Genomic DNA, 27,877 nt, shown 5'->3' with positions numbered 1-27,877 from the left:
CCTGGTTGTTTGCTTTGCAGCCCTACATCCCCCACCCCCGACATGAGCCTGTGTTTGAGCTGCTCCTGGGCCCCCAGCCCAGCTGCAGTTCTTGTTCAGCGCCTCCGATCTTTTCTCTGACTGTCAGACAACAGTCACGGGAATGTCCTGTGCCATCTTCCCTCGGTGAGAGTGGTTGGCAGAGAGCAGCAGATGCCCAGAGTCAAGGTCATGTGCCACTCAAGTGCTGGGCTAGAGAAAAGCCCCTGTCTCCCTGCTGCTTGTGACCAGTCAGGGTGAGTGTGAATGCAGAGGGCTCTGTCAAAACTGCTCTGTGAGTAGAGGGTGCGCTTGGCAAAACTGATAGAGACTGGGCCGTGTAGCAGTGGGCCGTGGATCTCTCTGCCCTCTGCAAAATTGTCTCTGAATTTTAGAATTTCTTTGTCTTTTTAAGTTACAGTCTTTGCATACTAGTCAAAACGTTCTACTTCAAAGGTGGGAGTCAAGCTCAGGAATCACTTGACATTTTTTAGAGGAGAAATAGTCTTTGGCTGGACTGGAGTGTGACCCAGTGGCTTGCATCATTCTAAACTGGTGGGCTCTGGAGTGGGGAGCCAAATCCTTTCAAAGTGATTTTTAGGGCAGCCCCAGTGGCTCAGCGGTTTAGTGCTGCCTTCAGCCCAGGGCATGATCCTGTAGACCCGGGATCGAGTTCCATGTCGGGCTCCCTGCGTGGAGCTTGCTTCTCCCTCTGCCTGTGTGTCTCTACCTCTCTCTCTCATGAATAAATAAATAAAATCTTTAAAAGGAAAAAAAAAAGTGATTTTTATTTTGGGGGCAGCCCGGGTGGCCCAGTGGTTTAGTGCTGCCTTCACCCCAGGGCTTGACCCTGGAGACCTGGGATCAAGTCCCATGTTGGGCTCTTTGCATGGAGCCTGCTTCTTCCTCTGCCTGTGTCTCTGTCTCACCTCACCCCCATCTCTCTGTGTTTCTCATGAATAACTTTTTTTTAAATAAAATCTTAAAAAAAAAAAAAAAAACAGTGATTTTTATTTTGTGAACTTGCATGTCTCCTATCTTGTCTCTGCTCCTAGGGAAGCAGTATAGGATTGAGGTTACAGGTGTGATGATCTCTGAGTCCACTGTGACCCAGAACCTCTCCTAAGTCTCAGTTTCCCACCTCTAGAGTGGGGTGGTAACAATTGTACCTTCTCTCATTCTATTTTATTTTTACATAGTGGAGTACATTCTAAATATAGGATACTATAGGACTTCTTTTTTAAGGTTTTATTTTTTAAGTATTTATTTATTTGAGAGAGAGTGAGTGAGCAAGCAAGAGACATAAGCAGCAAGGAGCGGTAGAGGTAGAAGCAGACTCCCCACTGAGCAGGGAGCCCAACATAGGGCTTGACCCCAGGACTCCAGGATCATGACTCAAGCCAACTGACTGAGCCACCTAGGCACCCCTAAAGTTATATTTTTAAGTAGTCTCCACACCCAACAACGTGGGGCTCAAACTCAACCCCAAGATCAAGAGTTGCATGCTCTACTGACTGAGCCAGCCAGGTGCCCCCGTAGGAGGTTTTTTGCTTTTTTTTTTTTAACCTAAATTAGGATTTTTTTTAACCTAAATGTTGCAAAAAATATGACTAAAACCTGCCTTTAAAAAAAAAAAAAAAGATTTATTTATCTTTAGAGAGAGAGCAGGGGGAAGGGCAGAGGGAAAGAATCTTTCAGGCAGACACCCCCTGCCAAGCAAGGAGCGTGAGGCAGGGCTCTATCCTCCAACCCATCAGATCATGACTTGAGCTGAAACTGAGTCAGATGCCTAACCAACTGAGCCACCCAGGTGCCCCTGACTAAAACCTGCTTAAACATAATTTTAATACTTGAATAATATTCCAACCTGTTCGTATATTTCATGTAACTATCCGATCGTTTAATGTGAGATTATTTCCTGATTTTCTGTGGTATAAACAGTATGACAGTGACTGTCTATACGTAATTCAGTCACTGGCCAAGAGGCATGACCCTTTGTAAAGATTTTCTGTACCCCATTTTCTCATGGTTTACAGAGTATTTACACTCCCGCCAGAGCTCTGAGTGACAGAGCAGGTCCCTCTGCCTTCTTGCTTAGGTTGAGTAATCTTGGCCTTTAATTTGGTAGGCAAAAAATGGCATCTTGTTTTCAGGTCATTTCTGAGAAATAGTACTCCCTTGTCCCCCCCCCAACAACAATTTCCATGCGGCTGCTTCAAATTCTTTTCAGAAGAGAGTGAGATGTAAATAAGAAGACATAGCTTTCTTTCCGTTTTGAGTTGGTATGTGATGAGGTCCTGCGGCAGGTTTCACTACAGAGGTGAAAGGGTGGCAAGGACTTGGAGCTCAGAAAGGGCATTTGAAAGCAAGTCTTTAGGGAAGGCCGCTCCAGCGGTGAGACTCTCTGGAGAGCGAGATCAAAGTGCTGTGTGGCCATGGGGACATTTGTGACAGTCAGGACTTCATGAGTGTGCCCTCTGTGCATTGCTGGACCTGGGGCTATCTAGATTGCTTCTGGGTACCCAGCACAGCACAGGTTGTGGGGGTGGTGTGCAGGTGCTCAGGAAATGTTTGTGGATGAAAAAAATGAATGAATGAATACATGCACACTCCTTGTAAGTTGCTGGGTTAAAGAGTGAGGTGAAAGCAAGAGGAAGCCCTCTGGTGGAACTGAGCTGAGCAGATTACTGGGCACCTCGAAGGGTAGGAGGCTGAGAGAACCAGACCTATGATGACTTCCCTGAAACATCCCTGCCTTCTCCAATCCAAGTCTGTCCCTCTTCTGAGCTTCATGCCCATGGGCTGGCTTTTCTACATTGTTAGCCCTCGGATATGGCCTTGAAAGCCAGACTTCTTGTTTTCCTCTTGAGGGTACATGTGATGCACCGTGTATCTTTTTTTGTTTCTTGCTGGACTTTCCAGAGCTACCATGTTTGTAAATATACATGATAAGGAACAGATCCATACTGGGTATCCTGAAAACTGTATTTGAATCCATTAGTAGAGGAGCAGGCTTGGTAAAGATGTGTGAGGACTTTGTGTCAGTTGTCATGAAACCTCCTCTTCCCTCACATGTGACTATTTTCCTTCCTTCACGAAACATCGAGGCTTCCCACAGAGCAGAGATTTTTCTCAGAAAAATGTCTACTATGGGGCATGCCCTGTGCTAGGCGTCAAGTAGAGAATAGTGAACAAAGCAGATATGGTTTGTGTGTCCCATGGGCACAAAAGTTCAGCAGAGGAGACAGATTGATTCTTGTACGAGTGAATTTACACAAATGACTAAAAATCACACACTAAAGATCTGAGCGTTGGAGGAAAAGAGTGGGGTGTGGAAAGGATCAGGATTATTCAGAGCCGAGTCACTAGTCTCCAGAGCTCACAGCTGAATTATTGATGGTAATAGAGTTAAGTGAGGAATTTCAGCATGAAGAAGTATGTCAGTTTTTTAAAAAAAAAATGTATTTATTTGAGAGAGAATGCGCATGTACGTGCATGCATGAGTCGGGAGAGGCAGAGGGAGATGCAGACTCCTTGCTGAGCAGGGAGCTGGATGCAGGGCTCCATCCCAGGACCCTGGGATCATGACTTGAGCTGAAGGCAGACGCTAAACCCACTGAGCCACCCAGGGGCCCCTCTACGTTTCTCTAAGGGTGTGTAAGCTGGGTTTATGGACGTCGTAGAAGAGCAGCAGTTCTGGATACTGTCATTTACCTGGTACTTACTCTGTACGCGGCACTGTCCTGGCTATTTTTCGGGTATTTGCTTAGTCCTTAAACCCTGTAAGGGAAGTGCTCTTATGATTCCCATTTTACAGAGTAGGCTCAGGGATGTTGTCACATGTCCAAGGTCACAGTAAGTGGAGAAATTGGTTTCCAGCCCAGGCAATCTGGCTCCAGCATTGTGGTCCTTATTGCCGTTGCCTGCCAATTCCAAAGCTCCCCGGCTCTGAAGAGCAACACGTGGTTGTGCCAAAGGGGAGAGTGTGCCCAGGGTCAGTGTTCAGGCCTGGTGGCCAGTGGAGATGAGATGGTTCTGCCTGGTGATACCACCCCATTCCATTCAATAATGTTCTCTCAGTACCTTTTCTAGTTCCCACCGTTTGTTATTTCATATGTAGTTTTCTTTCTTTCTTTCTTTCTTTCTTTCTTTCTTTCTTTCTTTCTTTCTTTCTTTCTTTCTTTCTTTCTTTCTTTCTTTTTTTCTTTCTTCTTTTATTCATGAGAGAGAGAGAGGTGCAGAGACACAGGCAGAGAGAGAAGCAGGCTCCATGCAGGGAGCCCGATGTGGGGCTCAATCTCAGGTCTCCAGGATCACACCCTGGGCCAAAGGCAGTGCTAAACCACTGAGCCACCCGGGTTGCCCCATGTTTAGTTTTCTTTGTCACCTTCCCTAAGTGCTCTGAGGGGGCAGAGTATGTGTTTTGCTTTCCTCTGTCCAACTGAGTGCCTGGCACAAAATGGTGCTCAATATTTATTTATATATTTGTTGTTGTTTAAGATTTTATTTATTAATGAGAGACAGAGAGGCAGAGACATAGGTAGAGGGAGAAGCAGGCTCTCTGTGAGAAGCATGATGCAGGAATTGATCCCAGGATCCAGGGATCACAACCTTGAGCCAAAGTCAGACGCTCAACCACTGAGCCACCCAGGTGTTTCTAAATATTTGCTTATTTATTTTAATTTGTTTTTATTAAGATGTACTTGACTTATAACACTATTTTAAGGTTATGACATAGTGATTTGACATTTGTATACACTGTGAAATCATCACGATTATTCTAGTTATTACCATCTTTGGTATGTATTTATTGAAAGAGCAATTGACCAAACATGAGACCTAGTGTTTTGCCTTAAAGGATAGTCTATGAGGGGTCGCCTGAGTGGTGCGGTCTGTTACACAGCTGGCTGTTAATTTCGAATCACATCATGATCTCAGGATTGTGAGATTGAGCCCTGCACCAGGCCCCACTCTCAGTGTAGTCTGCTTCATGCTTTCCTCCTCTGATCCTCTAACTTGAGCACACACACACTCCTCTTACTCTCTCTCAAATAAATAAATAAATACAATAATTTTTTTTTAAGATTTTATTTATTCATGAGAGACAGAGAGAAGCAGAGACCCAGGCAGAGGGAGAAGCAGGCTCCATTCAGGGAGCCAGATGTGGGACTCGATCCTGGGACTCCAGGATCATGCCCTAAGCCGAAGGCAGCCACTCAACCACTGAGCCACCCAGGCATCCCAATACAATCTTTTTAAAAAGGCTGTAAGGAAAAAATAATAAAAAAAAATAGGGATCCCTGGGTGGCGCAGTGGTTTGGCGCCTGCCTTTGGCCCAGGGCGCCATCCTGGAGACCCGGGATCGAATCCCACGTCGGGCTCCCGGTGCATGGAGCCTGCTTCTCCCTCTGCCTGTGTCTCTGCACCTCTCTCTCTCTCTCTCTCTGTGACTATCATAAATAAATAAAAATTTAAAAAAAATTTTAAAAAAAATAAAAATAAAAATAAAAGGGCTGTAAGGTAGGAGGATAACTTCATTTTTTTGGAACTGTATGTGAGCCACAAGTTGAGCCAATTTCCAGGCCATATTCCAGGGATAATGAGTCTCCACTGAGTGAGCCAGTTTGGGGAGAATGGGTCTTTGGGAGGTTGAGGAGCACCAGAGAATTTGGAGCAAGGGTGTCTGCTACAGAGAAGCTTTAGGTGTCAGGCATAGGAGATTTTTGTGTAGATTTGCCTCCCCCCTCCCACCCGCCCTCAGTTTGGCTGTTTTTGAGGACAGCAATTGTGTTGGGGCTAATTTGCAACATTGACTTCATTTTTTTCCTCCTATAAATGTGTTTTTTTTGGGGGGGGGGTGGGGAATGGCCTTACTTTTGCTAAATATAATCCCACAATTTATTTTTTATTTTTTTTAAGATTTAAAAAAAATTTATTAATGATAGAGAAAGAGGCAAAGACACAGGAGGAGGGAGAAGCAGGCCCCATGCCAGGAGCCCCATGTGGGACTCGATCCTGGGACTCCAGGATTGCACCCCAGGCCAAAGGCAGGCGCTAAACCACTGAGCCATCCAGGGATCACCCTAATCCCACAATTTAAATGCAATAAGAAATTTGTAGGAAGAAATACAGTGATTAATAGTACTGCTTTCCAAATTTCTGTTAGAACATGAATTTAATACCCTGATTCAGTTTAAATTTGAATTTTAGTGTTAATTTCTTTTTGCAGAATAGTAGTGTATTCACATGTACATAGTTTTTCTTCTAATACATGAAAAGGTGCTTGGTTTCTCTTTTTCGAAGTTTACCTTTTTCTATTACATGGGCAAGTCCTGAACTTGGGCAGAGGCACTAGCCTATCATCTGTAGTGATGAATGTCATTCCCTCAGACTTTAACAACCTGAGTTAATTAAAAGGTTCAGATGAAGTTAATCAAGTTTGGAACTCTAATTTTGTGCAGTGTTTTGATACGATGCGATGAGTCATCTTTTGGCAGAGCAGCTCTCCATCCCTGACAATATTTGATCTTAATGGAACAGTTTTATAATCTGGAAACTGGTGAGGAGGTGCTCTTCAGAAGTGCAGAGTCAACAGTGGGGTGTGCGTGTGTGTGTGTGTGTGTGTGTGTGTGGCTGGCTGGCTGGCTGGCTATTTGGGAGGGGTGAAAAGCAGAACAAAGAGGAGAATTTAATAAGCAAGAGCTTGTTAGGGGATAGGGTCAGTTCTGGGGCTGCTGCCTCTCCAGGACATGGGCTTCTCCCCGGCCCCCTCCACCCCTGCTGACTGGAGTGCTGACATTTGAAAAAGAGTGAAAAATACAGCTTCTGTTTGCTTTGCTGCAAGTAAGTGGCCGGACTGACTGGCCCCCTTCCCAGAGGCCCTGAGAGGACTTCAGATGTGGTCAGAGAGGTATCTGGACGGTGCCAGCCTGCCGGCCCATGGCCAGGCAGCCTGCACCAGGACCAGGCAAGGGGCCCAGAGAAACAGCAGGGCCAGCTGCTGACTGTCTTTGCTCTCCTCTTCTTCATCCCATCTTCTTTCTTTCTGAGGTGAAGCTGGTCTTCCACTCTGAAGATTGATGGGCAAGGTTTCATATGGCCTCTGCTTCCACATCTCACTTATTGAACTAGCAACTTAAAATTAATGGATCCATTGGGAGAGGGCAGGGCCCATCTGGAAAATGCATCTCGCAAAAATGTGGTTGAATGGGAGTCCTCCTGAGGTCAAGGGCAAAGAGCCAGACCACTTGGAATCCTTGGGGCTGCATTCTCGATTGCCTTGCCATTTCTCCTGGACTCCATTAGGGTTAAGAAACACAGATTCTGAAGCCAGATTTGGGTTGGCATTTCTGCTCCACTGCTTATTATTGACAGTTACATTGAACAAGCCACTTAATCTCTTTGAACTTCAGTTTCTTCATCAATAAAGTGGGGAGAGTAATAGGACCTACCTATTACCAGGTCATTGAGGATGAGTGGTAATGCACATAAAATGTTTAGAATAGTGCCTGGCACATCGTAGGCGCTGTTTGTTTTGCAGTTATAATGGTTTGAGCTTTGTTCCAAGAGCTGTATTTTCTAACCAAAAGATGAAAAGCTTTGTGGTAGAGCTGAAAAAATTATCCTCTCCTCTCCATCCCTCATGACAGTTGGTGCTTCTGTTGCAGTGACACAGAAATGAGAAGATCGCATATGAAGCAGCCAGCCTAGGGCTCCTGCTGCCTACCACCACCCTGATGGCTGGAAATCAAGCAGCCTTACTCAGTTTCCATACAGTTGCCACTGGGCCTTGAATTGTGCAGTTTGAGTGGCCTGCACTTGCCATTGCCTCTGTCATTGCTCAGGTGACACTGATAACTCATTCTGGGTCTGCCTTTGTGTCCTCTCCAAAGTGATTGACAAGAATAGTGATGACATTTGATACAGTCCGCTCAGAACATCCTCTCTTTTGGCCGGGCTAGCAGATTTCCACATTTCCTTTGTCTTCACAGGACATTGTTGAAAAAGAGTCTTGGTCAAAACAGGGATTAGTAGTCCCTTCTTTAGTCTTTTCTCCACTCTGCCTCCAAACGCTTATGATTTGATTATATTCATTTACTTCCAACTGGAATCCCAACAACACATCTGCCGAGTCAGAAGTGAAGTTTAGGTGATCGTAGACTGGTGTTAGCCAGCATCCAAACTGTCGTGGGCTCTGAGTTGGCCCAGCATCCAAACTGTCGTGGGCTCTGAGTTGGCTGCCCAGTGGTCAGGTAGCACTGAAGATTCTAGGAGCTGTGTTTTCTTTTCTTTTTTTTTTTAAGATTTTATTTATTCAAGAGAGAGAAAGAGAGAAGGGGCACGGCAGTGTAGAGGGACAGGGACAAGCAGACTCCACACTGAGTGTGGAGCCTGATGTGGAGCTCAATCCCACGACCCCGAGACCATGACTCTAGTTGAAATCAGGAGTTGGATTGGATGCCCAACCAGTTGTGCCACCCAGGTGTCCCAAAGCTATGTTCTTGAAAAGGAGGAATGTAATGTCCCCAGACAACATATGAAACAATTATTCTAGAGTCCTTTTTTTCAAAGCCTCTGATATGCAGACTCCTGTCCTGGACCTGTGAGGGTTGTCAGAGAAATACAGACCAAGGGCCTATCTTTGAGAAAAGCCCAATCCAGGGCAGGTTGTGTCTTCCTAAATGGGCCTCCATGGTTTGAGATCTTCCTGGAGCACTTTACAGCCCATTTATGAGCTCTTCTTGGGCTTGAGGAGGCCACCTGTTCTGGTTCCTGAATCCTTCGTCTCTTGCTACTACCTGCATGCAGCCTCTGAGCCTGCCAGGCCTGCAGTGAGTGCATGGCCACTGTGCTGGTGAATGAATTAATTTGTGCTACTTGGCTGGTAGTTGTCAACCCTGGCGGCTTATTTCCGAAACATTTTGTGAGTCTTAAGAAAACAAGTAGAAAGACTGATTCCTTAGTCTGAGGTGGCATCCAAATACTTGGATTTTTAAAGAGCCTCACAGCAGTTGTGTCACTTCTTAGTCCACCTTAATTTTTAGGAAAGAGCCTCTTGTACTAATAGTATAATTTGCAGAATAAGTTCACTTTTCTAGGGATCCCTGGGTGGCACAGCGGTTTAGCGCCTGCCTTTGGCCCAGGGCACGATCCTGGAGACTCGGGATCGAATCCCATGTCGAGCTCTCTGCATGGAGCCTGCTTCTCCCTCTGCCTATGTCTCTGCACCCCCCCCCCCCACGTGACTATCATGCAAAAATAAATAAAATCTTTAAAAAAAAAAAAAGTTCACTTTTCTAGTAGATCTCGGTGAAAATTAAAGGGAAGTACTTTATTTTTTTTTAAATTTATTTATGATAGTCACACACAGAGAGAGAGAGAGAGAGGCAGAGACACAGGCAGAGGGAGAAGCAGGCTCCATGCACCGGGAGCCTGATGTGGGATTCGATCCCGGTCTCCAGGATCGCGCCCTGGGCCAAAGGCAGGCGCCAAACCGCTGCGCCACCCAGGGATCCCTAAAGGGAAGTACTTTAAAAAAAAAAAAGATTTTATTTATTTATTCATGACAGACAGAGAGAGGCAGAGGGAGAAGCAGGCTCCATGCAGGGAGCCTGACGTGGGACTCGATCCCAGGTCTCCAGGATCACACCCTGGGCTGAACGCAGCGCTAAACCGCTGAGCCACCCAGGCTGCCCAGGAAGTACTTTTTTAACTGGGAAGCATCCTCCAGGCCTGAGCTGCTGTCCCAGCACACCAGGCCCGTCATGCATCTATCCGCAGGTGTGTTGTGGGAAGGGCATGCCCTAGAGATTGGGCTTCAGGCCGGCTGTGCGCCTGCCTTGAGGAGCCTGTAGGGAATAAGGATACCATCTACCCAGCATGCAGTGGACAAAGTGTAGTGGCAGTAGAAGGTGCTGGTATTTTGATGAGTCTTATGCTCCTACATGTGCCTTTTTGTTGGGGTTGAAAATTCAGGGAAGCCTGAGTGGCTTAGCGGTGAGTGCCTGCCTTTGGCTCAGGTTGTGATCCTGGGGTCCCGGGATTGAGTCCCACATCGGGGCTCCCTGCATGGAACCTGCTTCTCCCTCTGCCTATGTCTCTGCCTGTCTCTCTGTGTCTCTCATGAATAAATACATAAAATAAAAGGAAAAAAGAAAATTCAAACCTTGTTAGGGTCTCAATACACAGTAGCTCTGATTTGCTGCCATCATCTGAACCTTTCCTCTGGTTCACAGGCAAAATTAAACATTTGTTTCTGGAGGTTGACATAATTGTTGTACTGAGGGAGGTTTTGTTTGTAATGACCTGTCTGTCTGATGAGTCTGAGCATTTGGCTGGCCTTTCTGGCTAAAGCAGCCCTTTGAACTGATGTCTAGAATGCATGCCTCCCACTCCTGATCTGTCTTCTGGACCATAATTGGGCCTTTTCCCTCTGCTTGAAGCTTCTCCCCTGCCCTCCCTTCCCCCAGATTCACAGATACTTGACTCAGTTACTACTTCCTTAGGGAATCCTTAACTGACACCATCCCACTGAGGATGTCAGATCCTCTGTTAGACTATTGTGGCACTCATCACAGTAATTTTTGTAATTTTTGTAATTGTCAATTGCCTCTGTTTGTGAATAAATGAAAAGTAGATTATCTTTTACTTGGTCCGCATTTTAATTAATATACCACTTTCTGTGTTTATGTTCTCAATATCTAGAAGCATTTGTTATGAAAAGACTTGGTTTTGTGGGTGCCTGGGTGGTTCAATCAGTTGAGGGTCCCACTCTTTTTTTTTTTTCTTGAAAGATTTTTTTTTTATTCGTGAGAAACGCACAGAGGGAGGCAGAGACACAGGCAAGGAGAGAAGCAGGCTCCCTACAAGGATCCTGATATGGGATTCAATCCCAGGATCTCAGGATCACGACCTGAGCCAAAGTCAGACCCTCAATCACAGAGCCACCAGGCGCCCCTAGCATCCCAGTCTTGATTTTGACTTGGGTCATGATGTTAAGGTTGGGGAATTGAGCTCCACATTGGGCTCCACACTCAGTGTGGAGTCTGCTTGTCCCTCTCTCTTTGCTCCTCCCCCTGCTTGCTCTTCTCTCTCTCCCTCTTCCTCTTCCTCTCCCTCTCCCTCTCTCTCCCTCTCCTCTCTCCTCTCTCTTCTCTCCCCTCCCTCCCTCCCTCCCTCCCTCCCTCCCTCTCAAATAAGATAGATAGATAGATAGATAGATAGATAGATAGATAGATAGATAGAATCTTTAAAAAGGGGGCGGATGCCCTTTTTTTGGTGGCTCAGTTGTTGAGCGTCTGCCTTTCACTCAGGGTGTGATCTTGGAGTACTAGGATCAAGTCCCACATCAGGGTCCCTGCCTGGAGCCTGCTTCTCTCTCTGCCTGTGTCTCTCTGTCTTTCTCTCTGTGTGTCTCCCATGAATAAATAAATAAAATTAAAAAAAAAAAAAAAAGACTTGGTTTTTAACCTACCTTCTTTGCCTTTCCTAGTGCTCCTGAAGTTCCGTACAGATAAAGGAAGAGATCCTAGTTCTGATACCTTCGGGGAAGATTCTGAGTTGTTGCTCCAGATTCGAAATGACGTGCTTGACTCCCTGGGTGTTAATCCTGACCTGCTTCCTGAAGATTTTGTCAGGTTAGTCTCAGTGCTTATCCCAGGTTAGCCTGGATTGATAAATGTCTTTCAGTATTTGCCTTAATTTGGACAGATCCCTTATTAAGAACGAAAGCCCTGAGGAGAGCCTCCGTCGCTACACTCTGCCTATTCCTGTCGACCTCTGGTGTAGTAGCACGGAATGAAAAAGAAAGAGAAGTGCAATTTATCATTTGTCATAGATATTTGTGTTCACATGGCTGAAAATCCAAAGCAACGTAAAATCTATGTATACTACTCTATACCTTTCTCTTTCCACCTTACGTTATCTTTTGGAGATATTTCCAGATCAGAACATTGATTCCTCCCTTGTTTTTTGTTTTGTTTTGTTTTGTTTTTTTAATGATTTTATTTATTTATTCACAAGAGACACAGAGAGAGGCAGAGACACAGGCAGAGGGAGAAGCAGGCTCCATGCAGGGAGCCCGACGTGGGACTTGATCCTGGGTCTCCAGGATCAGGCCCTGGCTGAAGGTGGCACTAAACCACTGAGCCAGCAGGGCTGCCCGATTCCTCCCTTGTTTATACAGCTCTATGGTATTTCAGCATGGAGCACTATAGTTTATTGAGCCTGTCCTACTGATTCAGGTTGTGGCCAGGCTTTTGTTATCGTGTAGCATATGGCCTTCTAAGTATCATTTTATATGTGTGCAGGTTCCATTACTAGAAAGGGAATGGCTGGATCAGAAGATTATGATTTACCATTTGGTAGATATTATCCCAGTGCCTTCCACTGATAGCTTATCAGTTTATACCCTCGGCAGCAAAGGCATCCATGTTCCCAGCATCCTCACCCTTGGGTCCTGGGATGTCTTTTGCTCTCACACTCAGCAGGTTTAGAATTTGTTTGGAGAGGTCCAGATGGTGACTGGGTGAGAAACCCCTTTCTAGGCAGTTCTGGGATCTTCTTAGTCTCCTTCTTTCAGTGTCTTTGGCAGGTGCCCACAATGCCTGCAGCTTGTAGCACTAACGATGATGGCTATATTGAGTTTATTGAGCAGCTGTTATATCCCAGGCATCGTGATGGTTGTCTTATATACATGGTCTCTCTTCACAACAGGAAACGTTCAGTCAACGCTCAGAGAAGTTAAGGGACTCATCCAAGGTTATACAGCTAATAACAATAGTACCATGTATGAGGATTTTCTGTGCTTTATCTATACAGCCACTGTTTGTTTGTTTGTTTGTTTGTTTTTGGGGCGGGGAGAGAGAACCAGCAGGGGGAGGGGCAAAGGTAGAGGGAGAACTAGAGTTCCCTTTGAGCAGGAAGTCTGATGCAGGGATTAGTCCCAGGACCCCGAGATCATGACCTGAACTGAAGTCAGACACTTAGCTGACTGAGCCACCCACGCGCCCCCTGTGCCAACACATTTAACTGTCAAAATAATTCCTTGAAGTGTCTATTATCATTTTTATTATTATTTTAATTGTTATTATTTTCCCATTAGTTAAATGATGACACTAATTCTCAGAAAGATATAATCACTTGCCCAAAGTTTTAGTATATAGCCAACCAAGATCTCACTCAGGTCTTACCACACTGCTACCTTGTTTTCTTTTCACCAGTAAATCAGAGTCCCTTCCTTTCCTACTCCCTACTTCCTTTACTTGTGTCTGGCAACCTTATTTAGACCCTACCAAAGCCCAGCTAGGTTCGGCCCAGTGGGGGGCCTTGAACCACCTGCCAAGCTGCCAGCCAAAGAGAGGCAGCAGTTAGCAAGTTTGCATTGTGTGGTCAGGGGTCCCTATCTCCTGCTAACAGCCAGTCACGTGTCTCTTGGTGGAGGAAGAAGATTGTGTGAGAAGCAAGTATTGTCTGCTCTGTGCTTCATGGCAGGAGGAGGAGGTGGGCCATGCGGGGCCACCAAGCATGCTTGGTGCTGGGTGCCAGGCTGTGAGTGTGCAGCTTGGTCAACTCATTTGGGCATCTTGAGTGGAGAATGGCTTGCCTGTGCATTTCAGGCCTCACCTCCCGAGAAGGAAAAAGCTGTAGCCTAACTAGCTGCTGGCTGGTTTTCTCTCCAGTGTTTTCTTTCCCTGCCCACCCTCTACATAACTGCTTTACCTTGTCCAGGACCTCCTATGCTAAGGCACTTCCGCTCTATGGCCCTTTAAGTAAGAGGTGTTTGGTGGTCTCGTGGAGTGTCTGTGGATACATAGGGGGAAATAAAGCTTGAGATAGAATTGAGATGCTGGCAGGGAAATGAACTGCCGTCTGGCAGCTGAGCTACCCTCACAAATTGCCCACTGCCAGCTCTGAGCAGGGTGTGCCCACTTCAGTTGAGAAAGCTGTGCACAAGTCTTCATTCCCCTTATCTGTCAGTGATAACGGACACTGTCCATTATGTTAGGTTATTTATTCTCTTTCAGAGAGATTTATTGCTTTTCTGATTATGAAAGAACAGATGCCTGTTTCCAGAAAGTGTTAAAAGGAAGAAAAAAGGATAACCCATAGTCACACCATGGAAAAGTGGCCACTGCTAATGTTTTCAGGATTTCACTTCATAAACTTCTCTACTTATTATTTATTCATATTTTTTCTCTTCTAAATATCAACAAAATCATACTTAATATATGATAGCCTTATTTTTTCATCATATCATGGGCCTGTTTGCAACAAAAATACAAATCCATAGTCTCACTTGTGCTTCATGTTTCATTGTTTGATAGGCGGTAATTTATTTAACCATTACCTTGGTGGGTATATAAGTTGTTAATACTTTGTCACTGTTATAAACATTTATGATGAACATTCATAATTTGTGTATGTAATATAACCTACTGTTTTTTTTAAGATTTTATTTATTTATTTATGAGAGACACAGAGAGGCAGAGACATAGGCAGAGGGAGAAGCAGGGTCCCTGTGGGGAGCCTGATGCTGGACTCCATCCCAGGACCCCAGGATCATGACCTGAGCCAAAGGCAGATGCTCAACCACCGAGCCACCCAGGCATCCCATAATTTACTGTTTAAAAGGTTTCATTTTATTTATTTTTTAAGGATTTATTTATTTATTTATGAGGGAGGGAGGGAGGGAGGGAGGGGCAGAGACACAGGCCGAGAGAGAAGCAGGCTCCATGCCTGAAGCCCGACGGAACTGGATCCCGGGACTCCAAGATCGTGCCCTGGGCCAAAGGCAGGCGCCAAACCACTAAGCCACCCAGGGATCCCCAGGTTTTATTTTTTTAATTTGATAAAATAGACACAATATAAACCTTTTTTAAAAAAATTTTTTGGGGATCCCTGGGTGGCGCAGCGGTTTGGCGCCTGCCTTTGGCCCAGGGCGCGATCCTGGAGACCCGGGATCGAATCCCACGTCAGGCTCCCGGTGCATGGAGCCTGCTTCTCCCTCTGCCTGTGTCTCTGCCTCTCTCTCTCTCTCTGTGACTATCATAAATAAATAAAATTAAAAAAAAAAAAAAAATAAAAAAAAAATAAAAAAATTTTTTGAGTAATCTCTACACCCAGTGTGGGGCTCGAATTTACAGCCTTGAAATTAAAAGTCTCATGCTTTACCCACTGAACCAGCCAGGTCCTTTCCATTTTAACCATTGCTTATTTTCTTTTATAATTTATTTATTTTAGAGAGAGACCAAGCATGGGGGGAGGGACAGAGAGAGAAAGTCCTGAAGCAGACTTTCTGCAGAGTGTGGGACCCAGCGTGGGGCTAAGTGTCCCCACCAGCAGACCTTTCTGCAGACCTGTGAAACCAAGTGGTGGCTGCTTAACTCACTGAACCACCTAGGCGCCCCTAAACTGTTCTTAAATGTACACTTTAGGGCAATTGGCTGACTCAGTTGGTGGAGTGTGCAACTCTTGATTTTGGGATTCTGAGTTCAAGTCCTACCTTGAATGTAGAGATTACTTTTTTTTTTTTAAGATTTTATTTATTTATTTATTTTATTTTTTTTTTTTTAATTTTTATTTGTTTATGATAGTCACAGAGAGAGAGAGAGAGAGGCAGAGACACAGGCAGAGGGAGAAGCAGGCTCCATGCACCGGGAGCCCGACGTGGGATTCGATCCCGGGTCTCCAGGATCGTGCCCCGGGCCAAAGGCAGGCGCCAAACCGCTGCGCCACCCAGGGATCCCAGATTTTATTTATATATTCATGAGAGAGAGAGAGGCAGAGGGAGAAGCAGGCTCCTTGAAGGGAGCCCCACGTGGGACTCGATCTTGGGACCCCAGGACCATGCCCTGAGCTGAAGGCAGACTCTCAACCACTGAGCCACCCAGGCATCCAAAGATTATTTAAAAATAAAATCTTTAGGGGCACCTGGGTAGCTTAGTGATTGAGTGTCTGCCTTTGGCTCAGGTTGTGATCCCAGGGTCCTAGAATCTAGTCCCGCATCAGGCTCTCCCTGCAGGGAGCCTGCTTCTCCCTCTGCCTATGTCTCTTCCTATGTGTCTCTCATGAATAAATAAATGAAATCTTTTTTTTTTTTTTTTTTTTTTTAATGTACAAGGATACCTGGGTGGCCGAGTGGATGAACATCTGCCTTTGACTCAGAGCGTGATCCTGGGGTCCGGGCTCCTTGCAAGAAGCCTGCTTCTCCCTCTGTGTGTGCTTCTGCCTCTCTCTCTGTTTCTCATGAATGGGTAAAATCTTAAAAACAAAAAGTACAATTCATCGACATTAAGTTTATTCACATTGTTGTGCAGCCATTACTACTGTATATTTCCAGAAGTTTTTCAGCATCCTAAACTGAGAAAATCTTTGCCCATTGAACACTAACTATTCTGCCTTCCCCCAGACTCTGGTAACCTCTATTCTGCTTTCTGCGTCTATGAATTTAGTTATTCTAGCTATTTCATGTAAGCAGAGTCCTACCATATTTGTCCTTTTGTGAAGTTGCTGGTTTTTAAATTATAGAAGTAGTATGCATGTTATGGAAAAATCTGATAGTACAGAATAAATTCAAAGATGAAAATGAAAATCACTCATAATTCCATTACCCAGAGAAAACCACTGACCCTTTGGTATTTTATCTTACACATGTTCTGTCTTAGCAAATGTGAAATCAACAAAGTCCTTTGTAGATTTTTTTTAAAAGACCCGTATAATCGTTCACAAGGGTGGTGGGAAAAGGTGCAGTCTTTTTAGGAAGCAATTTGGAAATATGTATCAGGAGTCATTACAATCAGTGTTCTTTCTTTGGCCCAGTCATTCTCCTTAATAATGAAAATATGCCCTGAAGAAATAATGTGAGAAGTATTTATTACAAAAGATATTCATGGGGTACCCGGGTGGCTCAGTCAGTTAAGCATCCAACTCTTAGTCTCAGCTCAGGCCTTGATCCCAGGGTCATGACTTTGAGCCCTGCAATGGGCTTCATCCTAGCGTGGAGCTAAATAAATAAGATATTCATTATCATACTTAAAGAGAAATTGGAAACACATTAAAGAGTTAATGACAAAGGACAATGGAGTATTATAGCACAGGTTGAAAATAACGTTTATTATGAAAAATGTCAAGCATACAGAAAAATAAAAACATAAAGTAGTAAATATATACCACTCAGATTCGATTGTTAATATTTTGTTTTTTGTTTTCGGGGGAGGGGCATACTGAAGACATGATGCTTAAAGATGCATCCAGGTTTATCAGTTGGATTTGATTCTGTGTCTCTTTTAATGTAGGGATTGGCAAACTATGGCTTGCCACCTGTTTTTGTAAATAAAGCTTTATTCCACACCTACTTATTTACGTATTATGTGTGTCAGCTTTTGTAGTTTTTACTATAGAGTAAAAGCTTTACTACAAAAGCTGTAGAGTCTACTCTATAACAGCAGACTTAAAGAGTTTAATTAGGGACCATATGGTGCATAAAGGCCAAAAAAATTTACTGTCAATTACTGTATAGAGAATGCTTTCCAACTCCTGATCTAGAATAGTTTATCACTTTCCTCCTCCTCTCCCCCCCTCCCCTCTTCCCTCCCTCCCTTCCTTCCTTCCTTCCTTCCTTCCTTTTTGGAAGAATCCAGGCCAGTTAAATTGTAGAATGTCCCATATTCTAGATTCATCTGATTGTTTCTTCAGTTGGTGCTTGTTTTGTCTTGTATAATTTTTATAATTTAGACTTGTTTCTTCAGTGGTATTTATTCAATTTTTTTTGGTCAGTGGTATTTAAAAAAAGTTTCATGTGTATAGTAGGGGTACCTGACTGGCTCAGTTGGAGGAGCACGTGACTGTGATTCTTCATCTTGGGGTTGTGAGTTTGAGCCCCACGTTGGATGTAGAGATGATATACATAGATACATACATACATACATATGAGATGAAATAAACTTATTAAAAATAATAAAATATTTTTAAAAATTTATATACAATAAAATTTATTCTTTTTTGTTCTATGAGTTGTATGTATGTTTTTTTTTTAATTGGGTTATTTCTCATTGAATTTTAAGAATTCTTCTTAAAATGTTATTTAAATTTTGTTAACATATAGTTCAATATTAGTTTCTGGAGTAGAATTCAGTGATTCATCATTTAGATACAACACGCAGCGCTCATCACAAGTGCCCTCTTTAATCCCCATCACCCATCTAGCCCATCCCCCCCACCTCCTTCCATCAACTCTGTTTATTCTGTCATTAGGAGTCACTTACGGCTTATCTCCCTTTCTGCTTTTTTTCTTTTCTTCCTTTCCGTATGTTCATCTGTTTTCTTTCTTAAATTTCACATGTGAGTGAGATCATATTTGTCATTCTCTGGCTGACTTGACTTAGAATACACTCTGGCTCCATCCATGTCATTGCAAATGGCAAAATTTCATTCTTTTTGATGGGTGAGTAATATTCGTGTGTGTGTGCGTTTGTGTGTGTGTGTGTGTGGTGTGTGTGTGTGTGTACATAAACACTCCACGTCTTTATCATCAGTTGATGGACGTTTGGGCTCTCTCTTTAGTTTGGCTATTGTTGATAATACTGCTATAACACCGGGGTGCGTGTGCCCCTTCAAATCTGCATTTTTGTATCCTTTGGGTAAATACCTAGTAGTGCAATTGTTGTATCCTAGGGTAGGTCTATGTTTATCTTTTTTGAGGAACCTCCAAAATGTTCTCCAGAGCAGTTTTACCAGTTTACATTCCCACCAACAGGACAAGAGGGTTCCCTTTTCTTCACAACCTCACCAAGACCTATTGTTTCTTCTATTAATTTTAGCCATTCTTAGAACATCTGGTGGCTCAGCGGTTGAGTATCCGCCTTCAGCTCAGGGTGTGATCCCGAAGTCCTGGGATTGAGTCCCACATCGGGTTCCCTGCATGGAGCCTGCTTTTCCCTCTGCCTATGTCTCTGCCTCTCTCTCTCTCTCTCTCTCTGTCTCTCATGAATAAAAAATAAATAAAATATTTTTTTTTTATTTTTGAGTGATAAATAAAATCTTAAAACTTTTTTTAGGGATCCCTGGGTGGTGCAGCAGTTTAGCGCCTGCCTTTGGCCCTGGGCGCAATCCTGGAGACCCGGGATCGAATCCCACATCAGGCTCCCGGTGCATGGAGCCTGCTTCTCCCTCTGCCTGTGTCTCTGCCTCTCTCTCTCTCTCTCTCTCTGTGTGTGACTATCAAAATAAAATTAAAAAAAAAAAAAAAACTTTTTTAGCCATTCTGAGAGGTGTGAGGTGGTACCTCATCATGTTTTTTTTTTTTTTTTCTTTTTTTTCATCATGGTTTTGATTTGTATTTCCCTGATGATAAATGATGTTGACCATCTTTTCATGTGTCTGTTAGCCATCTGGATGTCTTCTCTGGAAAAGTGTCTATTCATGTCTCCTGCCCATTTTGTAACTGGATTCTTTGTTTTTGGGGTGTTGAGTTTGGTAAGTTCTTTATAGGTTTTGGGTACTAACCCTTTATCACATGATGTTGTTTGCAAATATCTTATCCTATTCCATAAGCTGCCTTTTGGTTTTCTAGATTCCTTCACTCTACAGAAGCTTTTTATCTTTTTTTTTTTTTTTTTAAGATTTTATTTATTTATTCATGAGAGAGGTTTCTGCCTGTGTTCTCCTCTAGGATCTTTATGGTTTCCTGTCTCACATTTAGGTCTTTCATCCATTTTGAATTTAGTTTTGAATATGGTATAAGAAAGTGGTCCAGGGGTGTCTGGGTAGCTCTGTGTCCATTAAGTGTCTAACTTTGGGTCGGGTCATGATCCTGAGGTCCTGGGGTCCTGGGATCAAGCCCTGCATCGAGCTCCAACTCAGTAGGAAACTCGCTTCTCCCTCCCCTGTTCCCGTTCCCCTTGCTTGTGCTTGCTCTGTCTCACACTCTCAAATAAATCTTAAAAAAAAAAAAAAAAAAAAAAAAAAGGTTAGTTGACTATGTAGTTGTGGGTTGTTTTTGTTTTTAAAGTTCCATGAACTTGGAGTGCCTGTCTGGCTCCATCAGTAGAGCATGCAATTCTTGATCTCAGTTGTTAGTTCAAGCCCTGCATTAGGCATAGAGATTACAGAAAAGAAAGAAAGAGAGAGAGAGAGATAGGAAGGAAAGGTAGATAGATAGATAGATAGATAGATATTCATTTATTCATTCTTGGGGTACCCCAGTAGCTCAGTTAAGCATTCGACTCTTGATTTTTGACTCATGTCATGATCTCAGGGTTGTGAGATCAAGCTGACTTGGGTTCCACACTGGATTTGGAGCCTTAAGATTCCCTTTTTCCCTCTCCCTTTCCAAAAACAAAAGAAAGAAAAGTTTCATTGCCCTAAAAATTCCCTTGTAGTGCTTGATAACAAGGCAGCTCTTTTTTCTCTGTAGCCACTGATCTGTTCTCTATTCCTATAGTTCTGTCTTTCCAATGATGTTATACATTCAGCATGTGTAGCCTTTTGAGTCTGGCTTCTTTCACTTAGTTTAATTCATTTGAAATTCATCCACGTTATATGAATGGATAGCTCATTTCTTCTTATTGCTGAGCAGTAGTGTACTGTATGGATACACCAGTTTGTTCACCAGATGAAGGACATTTGGGTTGTTCCCGGTTTTGGGCAATTAAAGACTAAAGCCACTATAAACATTCACGTGTTTTTGTGTGAGCATAAGTTTTTATTTCTCTTGGGTGTGTATACCTAAGAGTGGAATTGATGAATCATATGGTAATTTTATGTTTAACATTTTGAGGAACTGCCAGACTGTCTTCCATAGCAGCCACACCGCCTTGCCACTCCACCAACACTTTTGTGTGGATTCCAGTTTCTCCACATCCTTACCAACAAGTGTTATTGTCTGTTAATTTAGCCTTAGTGGGTAATAAGTTGTATTTCACTATAGCTTTGATTTGCATTCTTAATGACTAATGATGTAGAACATCTCTTCATGTACTTGGTGGCCATTTGTATATGTTTTAAGCAAAATGCTATTCAAATAATTTGTGCATTTTTAAATTCTTTTCTTTTTCTTTTTTCTTTTTTAGATATTTATTTATTCATAACACAGAGAAGGAGAGAGAGAAGCAGAGACACAGGCAGAGGGAGAAGCAGGCTCCATGCAGGGAGCCCAATGTGGGACTCGATCCCGGATCCCCAGGATCAGGCCCTAGGCTGAAGGCGGTACTAAACTGCTGAGCCACCTGGACTTCCCTGTTTTTCTTTTTTATTGTTAGTCATAAAGAGTTCTCTATAGAGAGGCATCTAGATGGCTCAGTCGGTTAGGCATCTGCCTTCACCTTGGGTCATGATCTTGGGGTCCTGAGATATCGAGTCCCACATCAGGTTTCTTGCTCATGTGCGCGCGCATGCTCTCTCACTTTCTCTCTCTCTCTCTCTCTCTCTCAAATAAATAATCTTTAAAAAAAAGTTTTTTGTTTTTTTTTTTAAGATTTTATTTATTTATTCATGAGAGAGACACAGAGAGAGAGGCAGAGATACAGGCAAGGGAGAAGCAGGCTCCATGCAGGGATCCTAACGCGGGACTTGATCCTGGGACTCCAGGACCACGCCCCGGGCCGAAGGCAGGTGCCAAACCATTGAGCCATCCAGGGATCCTCCCAGAAAAGAGTTCTTTATAGAATCTGGATATACAGGTTGTTCATCAGATACATGATTCACAAAATTTTTAATCTATTCTGTGGATTGTCTTTTCACTCTCTGAAATGAAAAGTATTCTTTGTTTTGTTTTTAATTTTTATTTATTTATGATAGTCACACAGAGAGAGAGAGAGAGGCAGAGACTTAGGCAGAGGGAGAAGCAGGCTCCATGCACCGGGAGTCCGATGTGGGATTCGATCCCCGGTCTCCAGGATCGTGCCCTGGGCCAAAGGCAGGCGCTAAACCGCTGTGCCACCCAGGGATCCCCTGAAAAGTATTCTTTGAAGTACAAGTTTTTAATTTTTATGAAATAACAATTTATCTTTTTTTTTCTTTTTTCATGTTGCTTCTCCTAGGATAACGTTTAAGAAACCATTGCCTAATCCAAGGTCATGAAGATTTATTGCTGTTTTGTAGTTTTAGCTATTATATTTAGATCTGTGAGCCTTTTTTTTTTCTTTTAAGATTTTATTTATTCATGAGAGACACACAGAGAGAGGCAGAGACGCCGCTGTGCCACCCAGGGATCCCCCTGTGAACCATTTTTGAATCAGCTTTTGGGCATGGTGTGAGGTAGAGGTTCAGCTTCATTCTTTTGCACGTGGAGACCCACTTGTCCAGTATTGTTTGTTATAGAGATTTTTTTCAGGGGCATCTGGGTGGTTCAGTTGACTAAGCATCTGCCTTCAGCTCAGGTAGTGATCCCAGGGTTCTGGGGTTGGATTCCTTGCTAGAGGAGTCAGCTTCTCCCTCTCCCTTTATCCCTTCCCCTGCTGGTGCTCTCTCTCAAATAAATAAATAAATAAAATCATTAAGAAAAATAAAAAGGGGATCCCTGGGTGGCGCAGTGGTTTGGCGCCTGCCTTTGGCCCAGGGCACGATCCTGGAGACCCGGGATCGAATCCCACGTCGGGCTCCCTGCATGGAGCCTGCTTCTCCCTCTGCCTGTGTCTCTGCCTCTCTCTCTCTCTCTGTCTCTCATGAATAAATAAAATCTTTAAACACACACACATACAGACACAAATCAGTTGACGATATAGGTATTTATTTCTGGATTCTTACTTCTATTTCACTGATCTATATGTCCGTCAATATAGATACCAGTACCACAGTATTTTGAGTACTATTGTTTTGTAGTAGTAGTAGTAAGTTGTGAAATTGAGACATGTGAGTTTCTTCTTTCTCACAATTCTTTTGACTAGTCTGGGTCTCTTGCATTCCCATACAAATTTTTAGGATGGATTTTCCCATTTCTACAAAAAAGGCAGCTAGTAATTTGATGGGGATTATGCCAAAAATATAGAATAAATTTGGGGGGTATTGCCACCTTAGCAGTGTTCAGTGTTCTGATCATGAGTGTGGGATGTTTTTCCATTTATTTACTTATTTTATTTTGTTCAAAAATGTTTTGTAGTCTACAGAATGTAAGTTTTACACTATTGTTAAGCTATTCCTAAATATTTTATACTTTTGGGTGGTAATATAAATGGAGGTCTTAATTTCATTTTCAAAATGTTCATTGCGGGATCCCTGGGTGGCGCAGCGGTTTGGCGCCTGCCTTTGGCCCAGGGCACGATCCTGGAGACCCGGGATCGAATCCCACATCAGGCTCCCGGTGCATGGAGCCTGCTTCTCCCTCTGCCTGTGTCTCTGCCTCTCTCTCTCTCTCTCTGTGACTATCATAAATAAATTTAAAAAATTAAAAAAAAAAAAAACAAAAAAAAAATGTTCATTGCTAATTTATAGAAATACAATTCATTTTTGTCTATTAATCTTATATCCTACAGCCTTGCTGATTAAATTTAATAGTTGAGTAATTTTTCTGTAGATTCCATAGTATTTTCTATATACTCGATCATGTTATCTACTTCTTCCTTTCTAATCTGTCAGTCTCATTCATTTTTCTTTCCTTAATTGTGGTGGCTAGAACCCCTAGTATAATGTCATATAGAAGTGGTGAGAGCAGACGTCCTTGTCTTATCCCCAATCTTAGGAGGAAAGCTTTCAGTCTTTCACCATTAAGTATGATATCAGCTGTAGACTTTTCATAGATGCCCTTCATCAGGTTGATGAAATTTCCCTCTGTTCTCGGTTTGTTAGGTGTTATTATCATCAAGAGGGCTGGATTTTGTCACGTTTTTTCCCCTCTGTCTGTTGAGATGATCATGTGTTTATGGTCCCTGTATTCATTTAATACGGCAATACTACATTGACTGATTTTTCAGATACTAAACCAACCTTGCATTTCTGGTTGTAAATCAATCCCACTTAGTCATGGTGTATAATCTTTTATGTATGTTGCTGGTTAGGTTTGTTAGCATTTTGTTGAGATAATATACTATTTAAAAGAGAAAAAAAGAATATTAAATTGTATAGTATAATTGCACAGAATACAGGTGTATTTTTTTTTAAAGGAAAATATTTCCACGTTTGATTATCTTTGAGTAGTGGGATAATGAGTGACTAGTTTTTCTTTCTTTCTTTTTTTTTTTTTGTGACTAGTTTTTCTTTGTTATCGTTCTCTGTTTGATAATCTATGAAGGACCTTGATAATCCAGAGGAAAAGTTAACCTCTGTGATTGTACAGATGGAAATACTGGTCCCACCAGGGTGTGGGGGGATGGGCACCTTCACACAAGGTTGATGGGAGTTGAAATGGTAAAGCTTTTCTTGAGGGCATTTTGGCACAATGTGTCAGGATCCAGAAATTCTGTATTTAGAAATTTGCCATAAAGAATTATTGGACACCTATGCCAAGATACTTGTTTGCATTGTTGAACAGATTAAATATCCATCAGTAGATTACAGAGCAGAGTTAATGACTTTTATATATATATATATATAATATACATAAATATTTATATAATATATAATTTATTCATAGTATTTTATATATTTATAATTTATTATAATTTATATATTTAAATATATTTATATAAAACATGATTTAATTATATGTGTTTAGATATGTGCACTTTTAAAAATCACAAAGGATTTTTGTTTGTTTGTTTTTTTTTTTTTTTTTAAAGATTTTACTTATTTATTCATGAGATACACACAGAGAGAGGGAGGCAGAAACACAGGCAGAGGGAAAAGCAGGCTCCATGCAGGGAGCCCAATGTGAGACTCGATCCCGGGTCTCCAGGATCATGCCCTCTGCTGAAAGCAGCGCTAAACCGCTAAGCCACCCGGGCTGCCCCAAATCAGGAAGGATGTGTATCACACTGGAAAGATTTGTGGTAGTCTCCTGGTGGTAGGGTTCCTTAGGTAAGCTTTCACTTTAACTTTTCTGTGTTCCACTTTGCTCATTTAGAAAATACCTTTGTTTCAGGGCTGGGAACTGACAGAACACACTTCCTCTGGGGAGATGGTGGGAGAGTGTTATACTGCCCAGGAGTGGTGATTTGGAGGGACAGGTGACAGTATTAGCTAATATTTGTCCTCTGGTTGCCTCATCCTGGCCCACAAGGGTTGGTATCTATGTGAGTAGCAAAGACTTCCTGCCCCCATGCTTCAATTTCAGGCCCCAGATTTCCCATGCCTCCTACATGTTAACACAGGCCTTCTCCCTGACATCTGTCTGGGAACAGCAGATAGAACCCACTGCCCATTGTGGGTAAGAAGAGAATTGCGAGAATGTGACCGGGGCACTGAAACATCTGATATTTGTTGGACCTTATTTTTAGGAAGCACAGATATAGTCTTTCCTTTAACTTAAACAAAAAATGTTGTGAAACAATTCCTGCCTGCCTTGCGAGGTTCAGAGGTCTTTCCCAACTAACCTCCTGGAGCAGATTTCATTTTCATACCTAGGTGCCAGCATTAGCATTGCTGTCTGAGTTGACTCCTCCTGGTAGATGTTTTCATTCAGGTGAGCCCACTACTGACCTTTGCCAGATATCTACCAGCCTTCCTGTTCCTCAGGGCTCCATTTCATTTGTCTTCTCTTCTAGGTACTGCTTCTCTGAGATGGCCCCAGTGTGTGCAGTGGTTGGAGGGATCCTGGCCCAGGAAATTGTGAAGGTAAAGAATCCCTTTGAAGCAGATCGTTGATCCACCATGGTCTTGTCGGTGTGCCAACCAGAGAGAACCCCTGGCTAACCTTAGAGAGCTGCCTGGTTTCTCGGACTCTATTCATCTTTGTTTTGTGACTTGCCCTTTTCCTTTCTTCACCCTCCTACCTCATCCTATTCTCTCCAGCCTGTTCAGATGAGCATACAGCAAATGATCTTTGAGTGTCTACTCTGTGCTAAGCCTAGAACTGGGCATAGTGTCCTTCAGGTACTGTCTGCAGACTGTCCCCTAACTATACTGCTGAGTTATGTGGTGCTTATGATATTTGCCATGTATCTTGCTCTATGAAATGATACTCTGATGATCTCCATTTAAAGGGAGGGCACTGAAGCCCAGATATGGGGCTCCAAAACCTGTGCTCTTCTGCTTCATGTGGTTTTTCTCTGTCCATGACATGGCATTAGAGCTTCCTCTTGTTATGCACACACCATGGGTATTTATTCAGAAGGGGGCATTCATTCCATACCAGTGGAGCATGTGTACTAACCCAGGAGCCTCACAAGGCTCTATAGAGGGTGACCTGTGATCACATTAGGTTTGGTGTCATTGTCCCTCTCAGAAGCGAAATATTTCACCTGGGGTTACGTAACCAATAACTAGCACAGCCCACCTTTTCTCTTCTGGAACATTCTGGTTGTCAAAACTACAGCATATCCCAGAATACTTTCTTTGGGGCTTTGACATTTGCCCCACAACAATCTTCCTTTTGTAGGTTCTTGACTGCTTCAGTAACTTTGTAGTGATGCTTTGTCCTTTTTCATGGAGCAGAGTCATGCCTAGTTAAATTATTTTCTGTGCTCATTTACATGTTGTGTTTGAGCTTAGGAGGACCATTTGGAGATTTAGTTCTTTTTTTTTTTTTTTTTTTTTTTTTAATTTTTATTTATTTATGATAGTCACAGAGAGAGAGAGAGAGGCAGAGACACAGGCAGAGGGAGAAGCAGGCTCCATGCACCGGGAGCCCGATGTGGGATTCGATCCTGGGTCTCCAGGATCGCGCCCTGGGCCAAAGGCAGGCGCCAAACCGCTGCGCCACCCAGGGTTCCCTGGAGATTTAGTTCTTACTATTTTGTCTTTAAGTCCGTAAATTTGCTCTGGAGACATTTGACTCAATTTTTTTTTTTTTTTTTTCATTTGACTCAATTTGACAGTCCTACCATCTTTAAGGCTTTTTTTTTTTTTTTTTTTTTTTTTTTTTTCTCCTCTCTTCTTTCCTGGCGAGCCCCAGAGAGATAAGGAGAAGAAGAGAGGGATGTGATGGCCACACCTGTTTGGGTGTTCATGCCTTCTGCTTAATTCAGACTGCTATGAAAATTGTAGCTTGCTTTTTTTTTTTTTTTTAAGATTTTATTTATTCATAGAGAGAGAGAGAGGCAGAGACACAGGCAGAGGGAGAAGCAGGCTCCATGTAGGGAGCCCGACGCGGGACTTGATCCCGGGCCTCCAGGATCACACCCCAGGCTGCAGGCGGCTCTAAACCGCTGGGCCAGAGGGGCTGCCCGAAAATTGTAGCTTATATGCCCAATATAAGCTGCCCAGAATTGTGGGCAGCCTCAATTGTGGCTGCCCAGAAGACTGTTGAGAAGTATTCTGAAGCCACCTATGGACAAACTCAGGAAGAAGGAGCACAATAATCGGAGAATCCTAAGGGAACACACTCATTTTTGTAGCCTATAGTGACAACAACAGTAACAATATTTATTGAAATGCCCGCCCTGTACCATGCAGAGACCATACTCTTCACATGGATGCACTCATCCTCAAAACAGCCCTATGAAGTAGGACTATTGTGACCACCCCTGATACATAGAGGAGGAGCTGAGGTGCAAAGAAGTGGTAGAGCCAGGATTAGAACCCAGGACTGGTCTCTGAGCCTGTGCCCTTCACCACACAGCCCTCATGCTTCACGTGCTATCTGCATGGAACCGGGGGCACTGTCTTTGTGGTTTCAGCCTCACTTTGTACATCTCACCAAGAAACTGCTCGCTAGGTTTTTCATGTGGGGTGGAGATTAGGGGTCAGGGTGGCTGTCCTTGACCCCATTGTTTGCAGTGGCTTCCCCACATCCCAGTCCTAACCTCTAATGCAGCCCCCTCCTTCCTGC

At 43.3% G+C, this 27,877-nt stretch overlaps 1 protein-coding gene across 8 annotated transcripts in view; it reads left to right on the top strand.

The window, feature by feature from the left end:
- Positions 1–27,877, top strand: part of SAE1 (SUMO1 activating enzyme subunit 1) — a 106,924-nt gene that overhangs the window by 76,025 nt on the left and 3,022 nt on the right. For all 8 annotated transcript variants that reach the window (XM_038528480.1, XM_038528478.1, XM_038528479.1 and 5 more), the window contains 2 exons: positions 11,510–11,654; positions 25,653–25,722. In XM_038528480.1, the coding sequence (XP_038384408.1) occupies positions 11,510–11,654; positions 25,653–25,722 (215 nt within the window). The remainder of the gene's footprint in view (positions 1–11,509; positions 11,655–25,652; positions 25,723–27,877) is intronic.

Source organism: Canis lupus, chromosome 1, assembly GCF_011100685.1.
Source record: "Canis lupus familiaris isolate Mischka breed German Shepherd chromosome 1, alternate assembly UU_Cfam_GSD_1.0, whole genome shotgun sequence".
In the NCBI taxonomy this organism is placed as follows: Eukaryota; Metazoa; Chordata; class Mammalia; order Carnivora; family Canidae; genus Canis; species Canis lupus.
Note: the sequence above shows the minus strand (reverse complement) of the source record. Positions and strands in the feature narration are given on the sequence as shown.